The 25,724-nt window shown below is 23.2% G+C and overlaps 1 protein-coding gene across 7 annotated transcripts in view; it reads right to left on the reverse strand.

Annotated features, from left to right (window-relative positions):
* Window positions 1-25,724, reverse strand: part of LOC122860945 (Down syndrome cell adhesion molecule-like protein Dscam2) — a 43,934-nt gene that overhangs the window by 14,052 nt on the left and 4,158 nt on the right. For 6 of the 7 annotated variants that reach the window (XM_044165030.1, XM_044165029.1, XM_044165033.1 and 3 more), the window contains exons 2-10: window positions 13,913-14,233; window positions 10,952-11,113; window positions 10,295-10,444; window positions 7,978-8,095; window positions 4,936-5,179; window positions 4,205-4,409; window positions 2,571-2,867; window positions 2,025-2,135; window positions 1,797-1,955 (exon numbers count right to left, since the gene is read on the reverse strand). In XM_044165030.1, the coding sequence (XP_044020965.1) occupies window positions 1,797-1,955; window positions 2,025-2,135; window positions 2,571-2,867; window positions 4,205-4,409; window positions 4,936-5,179; window positions 7,978-8,095; window positions 10,295-10,444; window positions 10,952-11,113; window positions 13,913-14,233 (1,767 nt within the window). Of the gene's footprint in view, window positions 1-1,796; window positions 2,136-2,570; window positions 2,868-4,204; window positions 4,410-4,935; window positions 5,180-7,977; window positions 8,096-10,294; window positions 10,445-10,951; window positions 11,114-13,912; window positions 14,234-25,724 lie in introns of all 7 variants that reach the window. The other variant, XM_044165032.1, reaches the window with a different exon arrangement.

Below are 25,724 nucleotides of genomic sequence, written 5' to 3' on the forward strand. Positions count from 1 at the left end.
GAATTACTTAAATTTCATCGAAAAAAAAAAAAACCTTGTGTAGTTATGAGGCTTTATTAAAATACGCATATAGACATATATTTCATACCGTTGAAACTTTTTTACTTTTACTTTGAAAAAAAAAAAAAATACTAAAATTTTTTTTTCTTTTATTCGGAACAAATTTAAACTTGATTCTTTATTTTTTCAGTTGAAAAACGTTCAAAATTTTAATGAGGCAGTTACTTTGAATTGAATTGGTTTTAATATTTAAAGATTTTAATTATTGAATTTTTCAATATTACCAAAAGTGTTGTCACTCCAATTTATGTTGATTTGCATTGTTTGAAATTTTGACATCTAATCAGACTACAACCCTAATGTATAAGAATTGAATAATAAAAGAAAAAAATTATGATAATAATAAAGATAAAAAAGACCAATCCATTCAAAAAAAAAAAAAAAAAAATGTGACAACAATGTGATCTCAAACTCAATAGCTCATGATTTCAATAGAAAAAAATGACAAAAAAAAAAAATTCCTCTAGTGTAAATAAAAAATACTGTTGCCGTAGTAATAAAAAAGCCTGACCCTATATATTTTCAGGATTTGCACTTCGTTTTAATAGTTAAAATAAGGGCCACAGTTTTTTAAATTGTTAATTTTTTATTTTATAAACTTTTCGCTAATACTTATAAAAATAAAATTCAAAATCCTCAAAATAAAAAAGCTCAAATCCATAAAGCTTTTTTGTGATTAAAAAATAAAAAATATTCTTCAAATAAAAGAGTTTTAAATCTCTAAAATTAGGCCTACTTTTCTTGAATGATAATTTTTCTAAATTAGGTCTTTTTGATATTAATTTTTTGTCATGTAACAGTCCAGAGTTACATAATGGCATATAAAATTTTACCTTTTGTTTTGGCTTATAACCCTTTCGTTAAAATGTTGCATAATGTGATGATATTTTTTTTTATTTCCGAGTGTTTGTTGGCATATAAATATTGATATACAAATAGTTTTTTATTTATTTAAAAATAAAAATAAATAAAATTCATTATAGTGTCTAAAAATTTGTCATTATTTGTACGGCTTAATTTATTTTTATCCCTCTTCCCTTGAGGATTTATCAATGCTCAAAATGTAAAAATAGTAATATCTATATATATTTATAATATTATTATTAAATCCATTAATATTCTTATATCCATCTTGTGGAAATAAAATGTCAAAATTTATAAAAATCGATGAGTATTCGATTATTTCATATGATTGCTCTAGACATTTCATTTCCTATCGGCGTCTGACATATACGTGAACCTATCCCCTTATACCATTGATGAAGCCGTTTTATACGTTAAAAAATCGATGGAAGTAAGTATTACTTCTCATGTCACATAAAATTTAAAAAAATAAAAAAAAAAAAAACATTATTTTATAATTACACGAACGTTGATAATTTTTATCATCTAAAAATATTATTTAAATTAAATCTATAAAAACCAAATTAATAATAATATATCAATACTTGGAGTAAAAAAAAAAAAAAAAAAATCTACAAGTATATTCTTGAATTTTAATATTTTTATTTAAAAATGAAGATCAGATTTTGATAGTTTTTAATTTTTTCAACAGACCACATGTAATTCAAGAGTTGAGTAATTTTTTTAAAAGTATCTTTCGAATGATCGCATATAATTTTTACACTCAGTAAATTCACGAGTATAATTAGTTGGTAAATATAAAAAATATAAATATTATCATTAGTAAACCCGCAATTAATTAATATATGTTTTCTTGTATTAAAATAACTTACCTAATACACGAACATCAACAGTACGATGAGAAGTATAATTATGTTTATTTCTTGCAATACAAGTATAAGTTCCTTGATCAGCATTTCGTTGAACAGTTTCAATTGTAAGTGTTCCATTAACAACTCTTTGACGCATATTTGTTGGTAATCTCGTACCATCTTGTAAATTAATTGAAATATCATTAATAAAAAAATGTTTAACAAATAATATTAATTTATAATTCATACTTTTTTCCCAAGTTACAGACTCAATTGGATATCCAGCAACAGGACATTTAATTTGCAATTGTTGTTCAGCAATTGCTGATACTGCAGGCATTGGTCGTACATAGGGTAATCCTTTATAAATGAAAAAAAAAAAGAAAAAAAATTACAATGTTATCATACAGACAATGTCATCACGTAATATTCTAGGATTATCATCATTTTTTTTTATCCTCGTGAAATCTCTTTTTGATATTCATAAAACGAGTAAGAGAAAAAAAAAACAAAAAATATGAAAAAATAAACTGTCGAGACTATGAAATCCATTCATATTGAAACCGTCGAATAAAGCTCTATGATAAAATGATTCACTAGATGAAATTTATTGAATAGAATAAAATAAATGAGTAAAAAAAATTTACTGTCATCAAAAATTGTTGTTAATATATTTAAAAAATATAAAGAACATTTATAAATTAAGTTTTTTCTAATGAAATTATGCTATTATATTTATGTAAATATAATTAATCATTACGAAATTAAATTAAAATTAAATATTTATTTTGTTACCGTAAACATTTAATCTTGCTGAATGAGATGCTTCACCAGCACGACTTGATGCAGTGCATTGATATTCACCACTATCTTCTGATTTAACTGATGTTATATTTACATGTGATATAACATCACCATAGACCGTTACATATTGTCCAATGAGAAGTCTGTCATGCTGAGGCAAATGGAATCCGTCTAGAAGCCAGCTTATTTGAGGAGTTGGATTACCAGCTGCACTGCACTTTAATGAAACTGATGGTCCTGGTTGCATTGTTTGTTCAATAAATCTATATACTAATTGTGGTGATATTTCTGTAATTAAAAAATTACATATTTATAAATTAATAAGTTAATAATTTAGTTAACAAACAATTTAATAAATAAATTAAAAATTATTTTAAAATTTATATTTAATTAATATTATATCATTGAATATTTAAATTTTTTCAGTTTTTTTTTTGTCATCATATTTGACGAGAACATTTTCAATATAAAATAAAAAAATAATTTTTTTATGTATAGGTATATACTTCCGCTGGTTTGTATTTAAAAATAAAAAATAAAATTATAAATTAATATGTGAACAAACTAATTGATAAATTTTAAATTATATTTAATTTTCATAAATAAATCTATATAAATATTATTTCCAAGAATTTAAATTCACAAAATTATGCAATTAATTTATATATTGAATAAACTTATTAATTAAATATAAAATAATTAATATGTTTATTTTATAAATTCTGTATTAAAAAAAAAGTTATTTTTATTTTAAATTAATATTGTATACGTATGCGAAGTACGAGAATAAGATATACCACACATGGAGTGGATGAGTACCCAAGTTGCTTGGGGCATTTCGAACATTGGTTAAACCACGAAAACCTCGTTAACGTATGTAAATCTAGACTGCTAACTATATTGTCAGAGGTCAGTCCACATAAATATATTCACATTTTTATTTATATTTAAATTTATACAATAATATTTTTACCTACTATTTTTTTCTTGATATTTCAGAAATAGTCAAATAGAATTATAATTATTATTAAGAAAAAAAAACAAACAAACACCTATAATATTATATTTTCATTAAATTTTTAATTATAAAAAGATAAATATTATATTTTTTATTAAAAATTGACCAGTGTATTTATTTTTAAAAATGTTTAAACTAACAAAAAATATTAATATCGAAATTTTTTATTGAAATTTAAATGTTATTTAAAATATCCATTAATATAAAATATTGACTTTTAAAAATTGAAAAAAACGTAGTAAAATGTTATTTTTTTTTTCATCAATATTAAAAGAGAGTATCAAAGCATACAGTTCATCGTTTATTGATTGATCGGTAACTCCATACGTTTACCAGTAATAGCATATGTGAAAAGCACTAGGATTTCAATCACTATTATTTTCGTTGCAAACACAAATCATACATAATCGAAATGCGACATGTGTGGTTAGGACAATTGACGTCTGACTATTGACGAAAAATCTACTTAATCAACGACAAGTATTTGATGAATGACAGTATAAAAAAAAAATGTAATTATTATTATATCATCAATAGCCAAGTAATGTATAATTAATTAATTTGAAAAAAAATAAAAATGTATCAATAAGTTTATAAATAGATTTACCTCCAAGACGTAATTCTGCAATTCCTTGTGCCATTTCATGTTCATTTCTGACAAAACACTGATACATACCACGATCTTCACGTGCGACAGAACTCACTGAAATTTTATCACGTGACAATAAACTGATATGATCACCAGTACGAAGTGGCTGACCATCTTTTAACCAATAGAATGCTGTCTGGGGAAAACCACTTGCACTGCATGTCTTGAATTGTAAAATAATCAAGTTTTAATTATTATTAATTTTTATACTGTTTTATTATTTTCAATAGTTATCTAATTTACGAAATAAAAAAAAATAAAATCAATTATTTATGTATATATTTAACACAAAATTATTTACATGATTCAATTTTTTAAAAAATATTAACATAAAAACTTTCTACTGTATATTTTTGTTTTACGACCCTCCGGGCATGAGTGATCCGTTCACAAAGTTTGAAACTGTTTGAAAACTTATTTTCTATTTATAAAAAAAAAAACAACATAATAAATATTATGGTATATTTTATTTATTGAATAAAAATGAAAAAAATAAATAAATAGTTAATTATGTATACACCAAAAAAAAAGGAGAAAATAAATTTGAAAAAATGGTTAAAATGCATGTTAGCAAGACTTTTATAAAACTTTGTATTTTTTTTCCTTAAAAAAAAACTTATCTACAATGTCAATAAAATATTATCCTTAAAAATAATATGTGTATTTTAAATTATTAAATATTAACTTACAAGTGAAGCTGGTTTACCAAGATCAATAGTTTGTACTGATGGTTGTACATGAACACTCAATGGTGCAATAACACTAAGTCTAACTTCTAAATTAGCACTACCCTCTGGATTACTTGCTGAACAAATATATGAACCAGCATCAGATTCTTGAAGACCTTGTATTGTCAAACAGCCATTATGCATTGTCCAATGATTTGATAATTCATCAATTGGTTCTTCACGTTGATCACGACGAAAATACCACCTTTAACAAAAAAAAAATAAAGCAATAATAATAAAAAATTCAATGAATATTTAAAAAACATGAAAAACAAATGGTAAACAATGTGTATTGCATGAATTTTACTATTTTGCATCGTGCTTGTTTGTTTGGAGTATTAATAGAGACAGAATATAACTTTACCTTCCTTTTATATACATAATATAGTATATGTGTATACAATGTGCATGTAAAATGTATAACTTTAACTTTGCACACGACATAACAAGGACATTTACCACAGTAGTGCAGAAACGCGGTGAGAATACCGTAATTCCAAAATGTAGTTCAACTGTTTCTCGAATAACAGTTGCCCAAAAATAAAAAATAGAACGTACAAACTCTTTTATTATATACAATAATGTAGATAATATATATGTCTTATGCACAATACATATATATAAAATTCATAATACATAAATTAATGCATTATTAAAAATATGCATCATAAAAAAAAATATTTAAAGTATATTTAAAATTTGTATGCCAAAATTTAAATATAATTTAAATATATTTTTTAAATTAAATTAATTTATTATGTAAAAATAAAATTCTTATTTTTTTTTTTTAATATTTAAAAAATAATAATTCACATCGTCTCAATTAATAATAATAATTATTATTATATTTAATTTATTTTAATTATATAATTATAACATTCATACTGCGTAATTATTATTTAGTATTTTTTTCAACAAGTACACGTACTTGTATAAATAATTTTATATTAAATTGTTGCATGAAATTTGATAAATTTATTTTCAATCGACACACCAATACTTATATATGAAAAAAAACTTTGATTCCCAAGTTGCGTTTTATGCTGGATGACTTTTCTATACCAGTAAATAACCACACCTGAATTTACTAATGAGAATGAGTGGGTGGTTATTGGGAAAATAAGGGTAAGAGAGGTTCGGGGGTAAAAAAGAGAAGTGAGATCAAGTTAACTCTCCCGAGGCAATTGACCTAGGGGTTGAGTCAGTAATATTCTATACTGTACGCCACCACCACCACTACTATATATATACATTTATTTCATTTTATCTTGTTTTTTTTTTTTATTTTTCTTCAGCTATCTCTATGCTTTTCGTATTCTTATTCTTTGCTCGATATTGCTTACTCTGCGGTAGAAATAAAAATAAAAAAAAAATACTTTCATGGTATATCTATGGATAATCGAATTTACTGAAGGAAATTGGTGAGAAACGAAGATAAAAAATATATCTGGTTTTGTTAAGCTTGTATATACATAGTCTAGTAAATGTACAGTATATATATAAAATTTGGTACATAGAGAAGACCTATGACAAGGAAGGGGGGTGGAGGTAAAGAGGTACAAAAGTAGTGTGAGAATAGAGAGAAAGTTGGAAGCCAACACGATGCTGTGGTAGTTTGTGGTTTGAAAATGGGTAGTAGAAGCAAACCCTCAAACTCCTCACTGAGTCAACTCTCCCGTTGGGTACCATATCTATATATGTATATATATATATGTTTAAAACTATATATAATATATTTGTATATATGTACTCGGCAGAGAGAAGGGTAGTTCTATATGTATGAAAGGTGGGTTGGAACAACACAAGAACGGTATACCTTGTGACGTCGACGTTAACGTAAATGCAGAATATTTGATGGGCTGTCAGAAGCAGTCTCTCTGTAATCAGTGGTCTGTTTGTTTACCTTCTTTTTTTATTTTTTTTTTTTTTATCTTGTTTAAGCATATATATTTATCATTTGATTCATTCTATTATAATTTTTGCATCATTTATTTATTGTTAAACACAAAAAAAAAATGTTACTTTTTTTTTTTGATTATTATATTTTACAAATAAATAAAATTATAATAACATTCATCATAGTATTCGGACAGTCTGACAGTATTCAAAATTAATTTGCATTTTAAATACATATAGACAAAGAGTGTGTAGAGAAATTTTACACACCCACACATTCAAAGAGTAAAGAGAAATCTGGTAATTGAATGAATTGAACAACAGCTTGCATATTGCCCATTCTAAAATTTTGTTATCAGTAAAGTTTTGTATATGTTATATGTACAATGATAGTATAGATGTTTAATTTTTGTTTGTGTATGGTTTTGGGTATTTGTTTATTGTAGATTTATATAATACGTATATTATTTGCATGTGTATATTTGTAAAATAAAAATATTTTACTTTTCATTGATGTGTGAAACAACTATCCATATGGTTTACAATCGTGATCATTCTGGTTGAAGGCACGTGTTAGTGCATTAGCATAATATATTCTTCAATGATATACTCACAAAAGCTTTAATGAAATACCGTGAGATTGATACGACTGATGATGTTTTTTTTTTTTTTATTTAATTTTTCTCAACATGATTATTCAACATTAATTAATGAGATTACATATATTTTTTTTTAAATCATAATTAAATTTATTATTGATAATGATATTATAACGTTTATTGAATAAATTTTAAAATATCTTTTTATGATATTTATCTCTGGAGCATTATTATTCAAAAAAGGAAATTTCATTTTAATAAAAAAAGTTAAATTATTTTTTGTAAAATTTAATTTACATAAATTTTTAAAATAATTAGCATTTTCGTATAATTTTTTTTATTTTCATCGAATGCTAATTTAATGTATAATTCTCTGTTTTCAATCCTTGATTTCTTTTTTTTATGAATTTAGTTCCTTTTTTTTTCAAGTTGAAAAAATAATTTTTTGTATTACTACTATAAAAGTGGAACATGTATGATATGGTTATTTGTTAAGCCAGCATATTACCTGTTCGTAGAAGGAGGATTTGCATATGCTACACATGGTATTACAACAGTATCCTCTAGGCGACCTGACATAGTAAGCAGCTTTTCATTCAGTATTGGTGGTGTTGAACCCCGTACCTCTGTAATAGAATGAAAAAATATATTTTCAAAGATTTTTTTCTAACGTAAAAAAAAATAAAAGAAATAAATAAATATCATTATTATTATTGAATGTATTGACTATTAGTATTTAAAAAATACTAATAGTTGATAAAATAAATTAATTTTTCTGTTTATTTTTAACATTACAAAAATTTTTTATGAAAATAGAAAAAAGTTGGACATCAATTTATGAAACTGACTTCTTTAATATATATACCACTATGTTTTTCATTTGTTTTTTCAAACTTTTTCTTTTTCTCTTGAGGTATAGAAAATAATAATAATAAAAAAAAAAAAATTTTATACTTGCTACGGATGAGTTCACATAAGTTTTTCAGTGATATACGAGAAATGTTTTTCACAGCGCATCATAAATAGACCGCGAAAGAAAGGACAAGGGTAAAAAAAATATATATATAAAATAAAATAAAAGAAAAAGGTAAAGTATTATAAGAAAAGAGGGCAGTTTTTACAGTAACATCAAGAAAATTGAGATAGAAATAAATAGAGAAAGAGGTATGTACAGAATAAAAGAATGAGGTCGACAGGGTAACTCTCCGATTTATCTTGTACGCACAAACCACGCCTAATGGAAAATTGTAGGGTCAAAAAATAGTAGTAAAAGCAAAGACATGTCAGACTGGATCATGTTTAGTATAATGAAACATAATTATTATTTTTTTTTCACTCATGCCTAATTACATATATTAAAACTGACAGAATGTCAAAAATGTTGTTACATTTTTTTTCATGATAATATTTTTTACTTAATTTTTTTTTTTTTTTTTCATACACATACATTAGTAGCAATATATTAATAAAAATAAGCAAAAAAAAAAAAAAAACTAGTAAATTTTAAATTCAATCTCAAACATGAATGAAAATTTTTTAAATCTTTTTTTTCTATTTTCAATGTTAAAAATATTTTTCAATGTTCACCACAAACGTTACAACTTTTATTTAAAATTTTTTTTGTTTTGCTTTTTTACATTCGTTGCTTTGATGTATTTTTATTCATTATTATTACTATTATTATTATTGTGTAAAGTTTTATTTTTTTAGTTGAGCTTAGACAATACAAAGAACCGACAAATATATATATATATATATATTGTGATGTCTGTTTGACAGTAAAAGCTCAGTCTCAACTAATGGCACTTTGAATTTGTTTTGATCATTCATTGACTCTCTGTGGCATGAAATTTATCCACAAAGTTTTTATTATACAATCATCAAAAAGCATTGTAAAATTATATTATGCTTTTATTTAAAATATAAACTTTATTAAAGTTTAAACTAAAATTATATAAATTATATTTACTGCATTTTTTTGGTTTTCTCTTTGGTTTTTTTTTTGTTTCATTATTTTATAGAAAAAAAAATATATGTTATATATAAATATGAGATCGTGCTTGTTCATGGTAAGGGGTTAACTTTTTGATGTTGAGTAAACCAGTTTGAGGGTTGATGGCAAAGGAAATATGATTCGTGCCCGAGCGTGAATGTCATTCAAGTGGTCCTGAAGAGTATACAGAGAAAACAAGACGATGATATTAAAAAAAAGGGGTTAAAAAATAAGGATGAGCAAGATAGAGTTAAAAAAAAAAACGATACGCATAAATACGTGTAGAGATAGATGGTATTAAAACGAGAGATAGAGAGAAAAAGAGGCGGAATCCTCTTGAGTCTGGCTAACTAACGATGCGCTTGCTTCCATGCTATACTCAAGAGATTCGCGTGCCGCTTCAGACGAGTTGACAACGTACTTACTAAACCAAATTTTACAAATGCACTGACGAGTATCATTGGTGACATACTGTATATCATGAAATACATACTGATACACTTATTTATTTTTTAATTTTTTTTATTCAATATTTTTCTGTTTATATATTAATCATTTTTTTTGTTTTTTTAAGCTTATAAATTACACTTGAAATTTTGTACTTGTTATTAGGTAAGTACAAATTTTCAATGACTTTTATGTAATTATAAACAATTTTTTATTTATTGATCCATATATATACTTTTAATTATTTTTATTATAATTAAAGCATTCAGGTATGATTTTTTAATAATTCCATTAATTTATTAATTTTTAAAAATTATTTTCTATTTATTATTTTAATTTGAAGTAAATAATTTTGTTTTTAATTTAAAAATATATGGACACATACCAGTTAATTGTACACGTCCAATATTTCTACTGACAAGTGTTTCTTGTGTCAAACGATGATGTGTTCTGCAACGGTATGTCATTTGAGCATCGCTTCTTGTTATATTGATTATCATCAAATCGCCATTTGGTAGCATGTGATATTTACCATCTAAATAAATATATTAACATGTTAAAATATCACTGATATGTTATAATATAATGTTACTATCAAAATTAATAGAAACAAAATTTTAATTAAAAAAATTATATAATATAAATTGAGCTATATTAATAAAATATAAATAAATAAATTTAAAAAAAAAAATACAAATAATAAAATTGAATAATTAAAATAAATAATTAAATATAAAAATATAAAATAATTATTTATTTTAATTTTTATTAACTATGTTCCGAGAATGAAAAGAAAAAAAAAACCTTAAGCAAAGTTATGTAAAACCTTAGTTATAAAAAACTTTAAAACAACTTTATGAATTTTAAAAATTTTTATTTTATATATAAATATAAATTCCCTTTTAATTTAATCCTTTATTTTTTTAATAATATTATATTTGTAAAAGTATATGGTTTCTTAATGATGAAATGTAAAATTAAAAAAGAAAAAAAAAGAAGAAAATCATTTATTTTTCATATCAATTAAATAATTTATACGTACCACTCACAATTGATGGATAAATATTAAATGAAGGTTCTTGAAGCCAAGATGTAACAGTCACGTGATCTCGCACGAAGCTAGGAACATTGCATCGCATAAGTACATTGTTACTCAGGAAACCACCCAGACTTTGGACTTCAGGGTCGTAACGCTGGTTAACCACTGCAAATGCATGTATAATATATTGATTATAATGTCAAACACAGGTGTCCTTTGAAAATACATATTAATAGCTAAACTGACAGATAATATATTGCAATGATTATAACCCTTGTAATATACTAAAAATATAATTAATTTATTATTTTTAATTAATAATAAATAACTTAAAAGTTTATATATAACTTTATAATTTTGTTAATTTAAATATTACTTTTACATAACTTAAATCAATGTAAATAAAATATAAACAACAATAATTCTTTTCAATTTATTTTATTTTATTTTATTTTATATAACAATTTGTAAAATTTTCTATTCAATACTGGAAGTCGTGTTATAAATAATGATGTTAAAGGTTATAAGAAAAAAATAAAAAAAAAACATATTTTCCACAATTGGTGAAACCTCGACAGGTATTATAGTCAAGAACAAGAAGTTCAACCCAACAATCTGGCTCATTCTCTCCTATATATATTAGATACAGAGAGTAAGAGAGAGGAAGAGTGTTGGAGTACACAAGTGAGATGTCACACAGAGCTGTAGTGACAAATAGAAAATGGTGAAATGCAATATGTATATATATCTATGTACAATATTGTTAGTAATGAGATGGTGGTAATGGTGAAGAGAGAAAAAAAAATAGCTGGCATTTTGCTTGCTTGTATAGTGAATGTGATGGTGATTTTGGTACCAGGAATACGTGTTCATATATATATATATGTATATACATCAATGGAGTGCAAAGTAAGGCAAAAGCAAGGCAAGTCTGAGTATGCACTGTGTGGTGTGTGTGTGTGTATATTATATAAAGTTATATATATATATATAAGCTTGGTTTTGGAAGCTCGTTTCAAGAGTCAACGGAGTGAGGCTCTCAGACTCTAGAATAGTTGGTATAAGGAGGAAGGAGGGTCGCTAAGGTTGCCCAAAGGAATGAACAGAAAGTGGAAAAATAAAAGATAAAAAAATGTGAGGAAAATAAAGGACAGAATTATACGAAAGGCCAAACAATATGAGAGAAAAAAAATTATTAAAATGAGAATGAGTAGAAAAGTCTGTGAGTTTCTACGCTTTTTGTACATTACGTATTTTATGTGTATATATAATATATATATATTGTATGGTGTACCCTGTGCTACTCGTGGTGCAACGAAACCCGCGGATAAACCGGCGAGGCATAAACCCACCAGCCGTTTTCTACTCAACGAGTAATATTTACAAACCATGAAATATGCAGAGAATCTAGATTCTCAGGTGTATATATGTATATGGCTGTCAAGGGTTTTTGATATAACTATACCTCAAACTTTTATATATCACAAAAAATCTCTAAAACGAAAAATCTTGAAGAGTATATATGTATATAAAAAAAAAAAAAAAAATTTTTATAAACGAGTTTTGATTAAGTTTGAAAAAAAAGTTTTGCTTATTTTTTGTTAAAAATAAAAGGAAAATAAAAAAAAAAAAAATTATAATTTGAATATATTACTGGATGTTTAAGAAAAATATTTTTATTTATAGAAATGAAAAATTATTTTTTAAGAAAAGAAAAAGTCTGCAGGTGTTTTAGCTAGATAAAAATGATTTGATTGCCTTTTTGGGGTTAAAATAAAATATATATAAGACGAGTAAAATATGCTGACGATGTTATATACTTGGGATATATTATTATATATATATAAAAAAATTGGAAAAAGGTAAAAGTTATGTTCACCGTGCTATGATTTATGAGAGCGTTAGTTCGATAAGGAATTTCCGGTTCGTTTATTATTCCCCCCGTCGAAGAGATATTATATAATAAGAAATACCTAAGGTGAATAAAGTTTTGTGATTTTATTTTCTTTTTTCTTTTTGAATTTTCAATTGTTTGTACAAGAAAGTTTTTCATTTTATTTATAAAAAAAAAAAAAAAATTTATAAATTTATATTATTGAATTTTTTAAAAATAAAATAATCATATAAAACTACTCTGTTCAATGAAACATTTGAATGACACTGTCTGGCAGAATATTCGAATGAAACATAGACAAAAAAAAAAAAAATAGTAAAACATAAAAATAATGCATCAAGTGACATGGTAAATAGCTTGAATTTACTTTAGTACTATATACAACTTTGTAAAATAAAAAAGAAAGTTTTTCGTAAGAAATGTTTTATTATTTTTTATATTCAAAAAAATAATTTTTCAACGAAAACAAGTATTTTAATATTATTTTTATTATGATATTTGTAAATATACTATATAAATTTATCAATGGATTTTATTTTTTATTAAAACTTGAATTTATTTTTAATAGAAAAATATTGTTAATTTTATTGACAATTTATTCAGCATAAATTATTTCATTTTTTTTTTTTGCTACCTGTTGTGTGACAGTTTGTTCTGTTTATTTTTTTTCCTTAACGAACGTGAACTCTATTTATTTTTTAAATTTATTCTGCAGTTGACAATAGAAAAAGTGAAATATAATAATTGAAAAAAAAAAAGAGAGCAAACATTAAAATTAATTCAATTATTCTGTCAATATTCATGTCGTGAATTTCTTGAAGAATCAACTTGAAAAAATAATTTCGACTCAAGGGTTTAAAAGTTGTTGAACCAATGAGAAAAAAAAAAATAAAAATGATCAAGAAAAAATAAATATAGAAAAAAAGAGAAAAGTTTATTCAATAGTACCAGTTAATATATTTTAATTATAAAATTTAATTATCATCAGTTAAAAGTCGATATTCAATTAACAAACATTGAAATTGACATATTAATATGGCTAACAAATTATTTTTTAAAAATACACTTGCCTGCTCGTACAGTGACATCTCTACTGACAACAGCACCAACACTATTTATTGCTGTACATTTATAAATAGCCCAATGTACGTCTTGACGAAATGCCTCAGCTTCAAATGCCGGAAAATGTATTGTACCATTACCATAAACAATTCTTATACCTGGTATTGTTGCAACACCACCACCATCAGCACCCAACCATTCAACTGTTGGTTCTGGATTACCTCTAACAGTACAATCAACAATTCCACCATTGACATTTGTAAATTCAACTCTTGATTGTGGTTCAACAACAAAATTTGGTCCTTGCATCTCATATGAAGCTGTACAATCTGAAATTATCAAGTAAAATTCAATTTAAATTCAATTCTTTAAAATTATTCAAAATTATAAATTCTATAATTATATTGTATACATACAATATGTTTAACTAATAAAATATTTCACTTAATTTTAAAAAATTTTTTTCCCATATATTTTAACGTTTTTAATTTTATGTCTGACCAAAAATTGACTTGTTCTACTTACGAAAAATTCAAAAAAAACGTAACCACTAAAACCTAAAATATTCAACGTTTTAAATAATAATGATAATAATAATAATAATTGAGATGCATAAATTTTTTAAAAAATGGTTGATAAATTGAAAAAAAAAAATAAAAATAAAATATTATAAATGAAGTTTACAGGAGCTAGGGGCTTAGTTGGCAAACACTCAAAAGACTGATGTTAGTTTTTGTATATATATATATATATATTTAAACCTTAGTGAAAAATACTATGTAATGGGAAGTGGCTGAAAAAGCACTGAATACATTTAAGCTCAGTATGTAAACACAGTATGCATACCATATCGTCATATAGTACACTACTCTGTACAATTTTTTTTTTATTTACTTTTTTTTTATTCTTTGTTTTATGAAACACTATATAGCCAAAACCCCTGAACCTGATATTACAATATTCATTGATTATTTATTATACATCACTGGTAAATTGTAGAAAAAAAAAATAACAATTAATTTTTTTTTTTATTTTTTCAATTGACTTTTTGTTTGTACAATAATGTAATAATATATTTTTTGTTTTTTTAATGTTTTTTTTTTATCTTCAAATAAACTATTATTAGAGTATATAACTTTTTTATTTTTTTTTTTTTAATTTATATTGTTATATATTATATAATGTGAGTGAATATAATAAAACTTGTTTGATACTATAACTTATATTCGTCAAAGTTTATGCAAGTATATTACGATGTGATATCTTTCAGTTAACCATAAAGTAGTGAAAAGTTTTGTGCAAGTATATTTTCAAAAATATATATATACTTGAAAAGTGTGTAACTAAAAGTTGCAAATAGGATAGGAAAGGACAGAGTTTTGGCGATAAAATGGGGTGGTAGTTGGGTTGGGTGAGGAAGGGAAGGTATATGAGAGATGATACACTGACAAGTGTATGCTGGAGAAAGCTTAACGAGATTCGAAATCTACGGTCGACAGTATATACAGATAACGATGAACCTCTAATGACGATGTTATATCGATTTAGTTTTAAAACTTTAATATTCACTATAAAGATAAGTAAAATTGTTAAATTATAATTTACTTGAACAATTGTCTCTTACTTTTATTTTTATTATAAAAAAAATTTTTTTTTTTTCATATTTTTCTGATAAATTATTATCATAATAAAAGACTCAACTTATTATTTTTTTATTTTTTCAATTTTAACGATATTGTTAAAGAATAAAAAAAGTGTATAATAAAATAATAATTATGTTCTTGAATTTATAAAATATATATATATTTTTCTGACAAATTATGGGCTATTATTATTTTTTATGTTGTTATTTATTTATTTTGTTTTTTAATCTAAAAATGAAAAATAACAAGTATCATTGAATGAAAAATTTTGATTAAACGACAAAATAAGGTAAAAAAATACTTGACAAGTCTACTGTTCATCCGGTGGTTTACAATTATCATCTTGCATGTGTTCATTCAACGAGAAAGCTCGCCTGTATATATTTTTTTTTCTCTTATTTAAAATTTTTTTGATATACATATATACATCACTTACTCGCTTTACAGACTGATATTATATACAGCTATCCTTGTCTGTATATATAACAATGCAAACCAAGTTTTATGTATTGTTTCCATTGTTCTCTATTCTTCACGATCATACCGGTTGTCGGATGGCAGCCTGCCGACTCTCTTCCCACCTAACAAACCCTCATTTTGTTTTTTTTTTAATTTTTTTTTTTTGTAAACCACCCCTTGATATCTATATCAACTGTCCCGCAAGCGGAAAGATTACAGATTCCAATAGTTATTACTATAAGCTTTGTATTTACTGCAGTTATCAAATATCAAATCTAAAAAAGTTAATAAAATAGTGATTGTTTATATATTGTCATTAATTTTCTCTCTCTATATATTTTTTCATAATTAATATTATTAGTTTTTTTTTAATATTTCGGTTATATAGATTTTTATATGTATACGTAAAAAAATGAATAAAATTAATGTGACATACGATCATTGAAATAAAAATTACCATAAAATTGGAAAGGGAATTTGAATTTTTTTTTTTTAATTCTATTAACTATTATTTAAATCGATATTCAGAACAAGGTTTTTTCAATCACTCGAAAAACCGTTTCAATCCATAATTGAAAAAAAAAAAATCATATTTAACATTGGGATAAGAACCAGTAGTGGATGGTTAAAGATTAAGGTCGATTTTTATGTGTATGCATTTTTTACTGGACTTAATGTGGTATATTAAAAAAAAAAAATAATAATATTGGAGATATTTCCAAGCTTTTCAATGAAATGAAATTAATTTTATAATAATAATTATTAGAATAATTATTATTGATATTATAAATTAGTTTGTTCAATTTATAAGTTTATGTTTCAAAGAAAATTTCAATATTTATTAACACAACGAAAAATATTTGATTAATATTTATTAAATCTACTTGTACATGTGTAAAATGAAGAATATATTTATAAAAGGTAAAAAAATGAAAAACAATTTAATAAAAATAATTAAATTATTTAAATAAATATTTGCAATAAAATTTTGATAAAAATTATTGAGAATGTAATAATAATTTTCACTAATTAATTTTTAATATAAACATAATGAATATTTCAATTATTTATATCGAGAATAATCATTTTTATTAAGATTATATTTTATTCTACGAAATTTTATATTTGATTGAATAAATTGTCTAAAATGAAAGAAAAAAATTCCAGTAACATGATTTCTATACAAGATCAATCATTATTTTTTTATTTGATAAATAAATTTTCATTTTATTTTTAAAATACTATTGTAAAAAATGTATCATCGATCTCAAGTTTAATGTATATTTGGTTTTTATTTTTATTTTATTTTTATTTCATATAAAAAACCAGAGAAAATTGAAACGCTCCTTGTGTAGTTGGAGCTTTTATACGTCAAATGTATTTACTATAGCTATATATATATTTTATAAAGCTTTCTATATAGTTAACTCTCGCGTAGAGCCTTTCATCCTCGTTAGGTTAGTTGGTTTCCCCATACTCGTCGGAAAACAGAGGTTACCACCGAAGTTACCCTCGGGAGACTCCACCTCTGGATCGATTTTACTTCGGAACTCCTAGAAGTACTATATCCGTAAAACGTCCAAGCTTCAACTAATTTACTAAGCTTAGTGAAAATTCACTTGTCAAAAACAAAAAAAAATATATTTTTTAACTAGAAATTTTATTAAATATATAATATATTTAAATTAATATCTTGAATTATTTTTTTTATTTTTTAAAACTCATTAAAATCGATTCGCCAAACCGACAAGTAGAGAAAAAAAAAATTTCTTTTTTACTTATTTTAATTGTATGATATACTTTGATGTACATATTTTTAGATTTGTAAATCAGACTGTTAAAAATTAATTCATTTTATTAAATTTTAAAAATAATATAAATATATAATTACATGTGTTAGTCGACAGTAAATATACTTGAGATTACAATCTCGTTGATAATTTTGTTAAAGTGTGAATTTACCAGCCCCACAATTGACACGCGATCAATAAATAACACTTGCGGTGTTTCACATGTATATAATAATGTATTTCAAGTAGATTATTAAGATTAAATTGACATAAGCTATTTTTAATCTCAAGTTATTCATTAAGAAGTTATTCTTTTTAAGAAATTAACAAATTAATTAGAATAGAAGAAAAAAACAACCAAGAAAAATTGAAATGGAATAAAATTAAATAAATAAAACTAAATATTGCAATTAAAATATTAATATTAACCGCAATTTCAAAGCTTTTTTAAAAGTTTATAAAACTAAAAAAAAAAACGATGCAATTATTTTTTATATATATTTAAAATAAAACAAAAAAATAATAACGACAACTTTTTTAATGAATAATTTCTAGAATATTTTTTTAGTTAAAAAGCTTTGGAAAATAATAAAATAAACAAGAAAAAATAATCATGAATATAATTAAAAAAATATAAAAGCTTAATTAAACAAATTTTTTGTTAATAGTTATTATTATAAATTAATTTTAGTATTAACGATCCAATATAATCATTATTTTGTGATAATATAATGATTATATTGTAATATCAATGCGGACATGAAGCAAAATTATCACATTGTCCATTAATCTACGTCACCTTTATAATCATCGAACAATAAACTGATGTATTATAAAATTTAAAATACAACATTGTTTATATGTTTTTAATAATTTTGAAATTTAACACTCAAAAAACAAAAAATGTATAATGAAATTAAAATAGTATTTTTTAAAAAAAATAAAAAACAGGACAAAAAATATAAAACACTGAGGAAACAAAATTTAAATTAATGATGAAAAATAAATTTCATTTTAACAATTAAAAAAATTTTTATTAAAAATAACACAAAATAAACAATAAATACTTTTAAAAAAATAATAATTTAAGTAAATTTATTACTTGTTTTTTTTTCTAGAAAATATATTAATATTAATCAAAAAAATAAATATAAGTTAATTTTATTAGAAATAAATTACATTTCAATTTGAAGATGAAAGCTTTTTATATGTTCATCTAATATTAATATTCAATGTATAATTAAAATTTATATTTAAGATAATTTTTTATATCTACTTTTGATATATTTTTTCCACTCGAGAGTATTATACTGTGTTCAATAAAAAAAAAAAACATGTATTTAATAAAAAAAATAGTTCTAAGTAGTCTAGATAAATTGCTCATAACAAGTCTCCTTGATGTCAAATTGGTCTAAAAAGTTTATAAAAGGCACATACTTCTTGATGCTTAAAGTGATATTATCTATGTCTTTTGTGCGGTCGTATCTCCTTTACGCATCGCATCTGTGATATTATTATTATTATTATTATTATAATGAAGATGTAGGATGATTTTAGTTGTATGTGTATCTATGCACAATATATATAAGTGCATATATGAATGTGAGTATATCGTACACATTGAAAATGAGATGTCGTATTCCAGTCTGTCATGAGCATCTGTAAACTCGTTGGGGACAGGTGAACCAACCAGAATTATTTACTGTGAAGTAAATACATACACTTGAAATATACTAACATTTGTATACATTTTTTTTATTCATTTTTGAAATTGTATATTATTATTTTGTTTTCAGAATTATTCAACCATGAATAGTATGGTTAATTACAAAATAATTTTAATTTTATATATAACAAAAAAAAGATTCAAATTTATTCAAGTTATTGAATGTTGTTTAATAATTTTATCATAGCATTGATGTAGTGTCATATACACGATGACATAAAGTATAAATGAAAAATTGTTAAATAATGCTTTAAAAATTTCAATATAAAATTATTAATTTAAAATCATGAATTCAAAGATATAATTGAAATTTTCAGCGCTATATACATAGAGAAAGCTCAGTCAGTAATCTATCGAAATATGCAGAATAATAATTAAATAAACCTTAGTTAATTATACAATGGTAATTATAATTCACAAGCAAATTAATTATTTCAATTTAAATGTATAATAAAGTAAATAATATATATTTTTTTATGCAAAGAATTTTTTTATATTTATAATTAAACAATTGGTTTTTTTCTAATATATCTCAAGCAAATTATTGTCACTATTTGTATTTTTATATAATTATTATTATTAGCATAAAAATTAATATAGATCATTAAATATTTTATTTTCCTATTTAATTTTTATAATTATTACTCAACATAAAATTCATATGAATTTTTTAAAAAAATTAATCAAATACTAAAATACTTTGCTGATAAAAAAAAACTTTTTGTGGACTTAGTCCTTTAAAATATTTAACCCATAAGCCTTCATATACGTTGTTTTAAACAAATCCAAATGTTTGCAAGGAAAAAAAATATTAAAAAAAAAAAAATTGTGGATCCACAGACTTGATATAACCACCATTAACCAAAGTTTTTGAATTGTATATATAAGAGTAAAAGAAAAGAGGGTTGGACTTAGTAAGACGTGAAGGCACAGCTGAAAACGTCAGAGAAAACGCTTGATTGTAAAACGACAAAGAAAATGTTCAGGTAATTTTAAGTTGAAGCAAGACAAAAATATAGTCTACCCTTATCCAAGAACTCTATGACCCCTGTACGACTAATGAGACCGCGCGCAGTTACATCATAAAGAAGTGGGGAAAGACAAATTGAAACGTACAACGTATCTCCCGGAGGGGACAGATAAAAAAAAAAAAAAGAAATGAGAGGGCTACAGTGAAAATGAAGACAAGATCCCACAAGAAAAAAAAAAAAAAAATAGCAAATAAAAGTCTCCATATGAGTATAATATATACACACATGTGAACACATATATATATCTTTTTCATTTTCCAGAAAAAGCAATACTTTTTTTTTTTTTCTTTTACTTTTTTATCTGCAACTGAATTTACATTTATATATGTTTATACTTTTTCTTTATTTGAAAAAAACATCATTATTATCATCATTAGAATCAAATTTTAATTGCAATTCAAATAATCAATTGAATTTTTAAATCAATGAATATTTAAAAAGAAATTATGTCTGACAATTTATTGATCTGTATCACTTGACATTCTGATTATACATTGAGTTATACTACTTGATTTAAAAATCAACACATTGTTCAATTTGTTTGATCGATTTGATGCTTAAGCACGTTGGCAATGTGTATAATTTATTTTTTTTTTTCTTAGAAATCTAGATGACTGCAGACGCGAATGATAAAAAAACTGATGAAAAAATACACTGGATATAAAATAGAATAAAAAGATGAAAAAAAAAATAGAAAAAGAGAAATGGTATATAGTGAGAGTGTGATGTAAAAAATAAAAAGAAAAGACTGCATGGAACCACAGAGTGGTGGGCATGCAAAATGCTGCGTCGACGTTATCGTATTCAACGGAGATAAAGAGGCTGACGTAGTAAAGACGAAGTCTTTCCATTTTTCAACTGTATACTTTGCTGAATTTTACTTGGCACTGTCTTCATGCAATTCTATATTCTATATATACATATATCTACATATTCATTTATCAATTTTATATTCAGTCTTCTTATTGTTCACATTTTCAGTATTGTCCTGATGATACATATATATAGTGTCATATATTAAAGGTAAAAAAACCAAAGTCCTAAGAAATAAAAGGTAAAAAAAAAAATGGTAACTTAAATTTCTTTTATGCCATTATTTTTTTTATTTTTGAGAATTTATTGAATCAACATTTTTCTGTGAACAAACAAATATCTTAAAAATACAAATAAAATCATTGTAAAAATTTTTATTGAAAATCAGTTGAATCATTTTTAGAAATACATTCAAGAAAAAAAAACAAAAAAAAAAAACAATTTTAAAATGGTATTTATGTTTTGTTATCTTTAATGCAACGATGTTTATTATTTTTATTTTTTTTCAACACCTTGGATGAATACAAATACACACAATGCATTGTCTTAATGAAGATTCAGACGTTTTCTACCACTTGCATTATATTGCGTGACCAGAATTTATTTGTCTCTATGTATTTCTCGTATATATGTATATATGGAAATACATGTATACTAGATAAATTACAAATGCCCGAGAATATCAGACATAAACATCAGCTATATTCACAATATAATTGATCAATGGTTGAACAATTAGTACTGCATTTACATTATTCAACCTCATTTCTGATGAATACCAGGCCTGTCTAATATTTTTTGATTTTTGAATTTCAAAATTAATTAACATCTATTGTTTAATTTTAAAATCCATTGTATACAATTTTATTTTATAAATATAATTTTCCAAGAAACCTTAATAATCAGACACAGAAATAGAATTTTTTTTTTTACAAAATTCAATTGTACCCACACTTTTCTGAAAAAACATTATTTTCATAGACAAAAGATATATTGATATATGAACTTTTTTATAAAATTATACAAATCAAATAAAAAAAGGAAAAAAACAATATTGTAACATTGATTTTATGTTCACATTTAAATTATTATTTTTAAATACAAAAAAAAAATAATTGTAAGAATTATAGCTTAGCCAATTGATCGTAAAAAAAGATTCTTTTTTAATAATAAATTTTTTTATGTTTTTTTCTTTTTTTAAATTGTTTTTTTTTTTATCACGTAACGAAAAAAAGTTGAAACTATTAAAAATTTAATCTGCGAATAATGGACAATGTACAATTTATGTTTGTAAAGTTTTATTCAATTTTATATATATATTTTTTCATAGAATTCACTTTTTTATGCATCAAAAAAATTTCAATACTACATGAAACAAAATAATAATAAGCGGATAAAAGTCATATGTAAAAAGAAAAACAAATTTATCATTATTTCTAAAAAAAAAAAAAAAAAAACTTCATCAAATTAAAAAAAAATATTTAGATGTTTCAGATGATTAAATAATGATGTAAAATAAAATAATAAATAAATTGCATAAGTTCATCATTAGATAAATATAAGTTCCAAGACTTCCTATATATTTACCAAAACTTTTTACGAACTTTATTGATATAAATAAATATCAAGTGAAACGTTTAGTTTACAAATATATATACGTACAAAATTTTTTAACTTTTTACCACAAAAACAAAAATAAAAAAAATTCATTCTCAATTGGTGTGGATGCTCTCATGCATGCCGTGAGCAAGTAAAACTTTTTCAAATACCAAAACATCATTAAAGAAGCTCTGATGAAGTATCGATTCCACCCGATAAACAATTATTAAAAAAGAAAATATAAAAAAAAAAAAAAAAAACAATTATGATATCTCAGAGAAACACAAAAATTAAAATGTCGTTTTTCATATTGAAAATATTTTTAGATTAAAATGACAAAAAAAAATTATACGCAATACCCATTGATCTTTTTTTTTTTTCTTTTTATCTATTCATACATTATTAAAACTATTAAGAAAATATGTCAAGCCAGTTTTTAATAGCATTCACATATTTTTTTTGATCATTTTGCAATTATTTATAAAATACAAGTTAATTTAACAATAAAAAATAAAGCATAAAAAAAAGTTGGTTTTGATAGTATAATAGAAGAGTATTGTGCTGAGTTGATGTTAGTCGAGAATGTTATGATTTTACTTGAGTTTTATACACATGATATGGATAGATAAGAACAAATATAATAAACCAGACAGAAAATAATAAAACAAGTGTGAAAATGAGTACTTTAGATGTATATAAAATGAAACCTGGTCACGAAAGGCATACACAAAAGTTTATAATATATATATTAGATGTAGTTATTATATATATATATGCTTGTTGTATTGTTCTCTAACGGTGTTGACCCGAGAAGCACTCGCAGAGCTTTCTGAGCTTTCAAAGCATTGCAATTGAACCAGAAAACAAACCAGCAATATCCAACCTTAACTAACAATAAATGCTGCCAGTGACAGGTTGCCCACAATTTGTTTTTTTTTTTTTCTTGTATCGTAAACAACTACCATCTAGAAAATTCTGACCTCTTGTTATTTTTTTAACAAAAATTCTACTTCAGGTGATCTATGCTTTTTTTTTTTTTTTTTTTTTGTTATTTTTTTATTTTTATAAACTCTAATTTTTTTTTGTTTATTTTTATCAATTTATATATTTTTCCTTTATTCTCAATAAGTCAATACAATAAAATTTATTGACAATAAAAAATTTTATTTTTTTAAAATTTTCTATTTAATATCATTGATTTACAAGCTTGAAAATTGGTATTTCAATAATTTATTCGATAATATAATTATTTTAGTTTAGGTATGAAAAAGAACACAGATGGAAAATTTAACTGTGAAAATATATTTCAATTTTTATTGAAGATAAATGCCAGATGGTATATAGACATATTTCAACCAAAAACTTTTTATACATCTTGTATATATTTATGTATAAATTTTTTTTTATACATTTATTTATTCAATAACTTTTTTTTAAAATATTAAAATGTTGGTAAGTTTGTGACAGACAACATATTACATAAAAAAAAAAAATAGAAAAATAATGGAATAACAATAAGAAACAAAAATAAATTTATAATAAATTATTATAAAAATTCATGATTAATTTTTTTGAATATTAAAAATAGCTTTTCATTTATAACATTGACGTGCACAAGTCATACAACTTTGTATTTGAGTAACTGAAACGTAAAGGATATTTCGTATCAAAGATCTTAAAGAAAATTGAATTCTTTGTTGAGCATAGGTTGATAGCATTAGATTTTTTTTCAACTGATATATAAATTTAACAAAAATGCACTTAAAATTTATGAAATATTAATTTTTAAATTTGTTCAATCTATATAAAAAATTACCATAACATAATTTTTATGTTTTTTTTTTTGTACTTTTATAAAACAATATTAAAATAAAAATATCTAAAAAATATATATAAAGTATTGAAATCATAAATATATTTTTTAAAAATACCATATATGTGAGTTAAAATTTTCTTGGTAATTTTATATATATCGAGGCAAGATGGAGGTAAAAGAAAAAGGTGAACTGGACCAGTAAAGCATACGGTAAAAATAAATAAAAGTTAATGGAAGGGTAGAGTAAAAAAAAAAAATAATAATAATAATAATAATAATAATAATAATAATAATAATAGAAGAAAAATTCAAAGAAATATATGAGAAAAGAAAAGAGTAAGAGCTGCTAGAAAAAAGTAAGATTAATGGGAAAACGTGGCTCGTGTTTTAAGATCGGTCTAAAAGTTTTTATTTCGTGTACTGCTATGAGTTCAACACAATACTATTCTGTATGTATATAGTATAAATAAACTATATACACACTGACATATACAAAGAATTTTCATTGTAGAATAAAAACCATTTTTTTATATTTTTTTAAAAACATTTCTTTGTAAAATCCATGTGGTGTATATATTTATGACCATTTTGATTCCAGTTGAAATACTCATTGAAAGAGTTGAACATAATAATACAAAAAAAAAAGAAGGTAAAATGAAAACATATACATATTCAATGGTTTAATAACAATGCCTCTCTTTATTTTCGTAATTTGCGGAAAAATCAACAAGCAAATTTTATAGTTTTTTATTTTTCAATTTTCTCATATAATTGATATTGAAAAAAAAAAAAAAAATTAATTATCATCGTTATTGTTGTGTAAAAAAAAAAACATTGAAATAGCTAATTGTCCTTTTTTTTCAATCATTATTATATTATTTAACAATATTGAATGAAAAAAATAAAAACATTTATACATGTATGATTAAAAAGAAAAAACATA

The sequence above is a fragment of the Aphidius gifuensis genome, linkage group LG1 (genome assembly GCF_014905175.1).
Source record: "Aphidius gifuensis isolate YNYX2018 linkage group LG1, ASM1490517v1, whole genome shotgun sequence".
NCBI classification, from domain to species: Eukaryota; Metazoa; Arthropoda; class Insecta; order Hymenoptera; family Braconidae; genus Aphidius; species Aphidius gifuensis.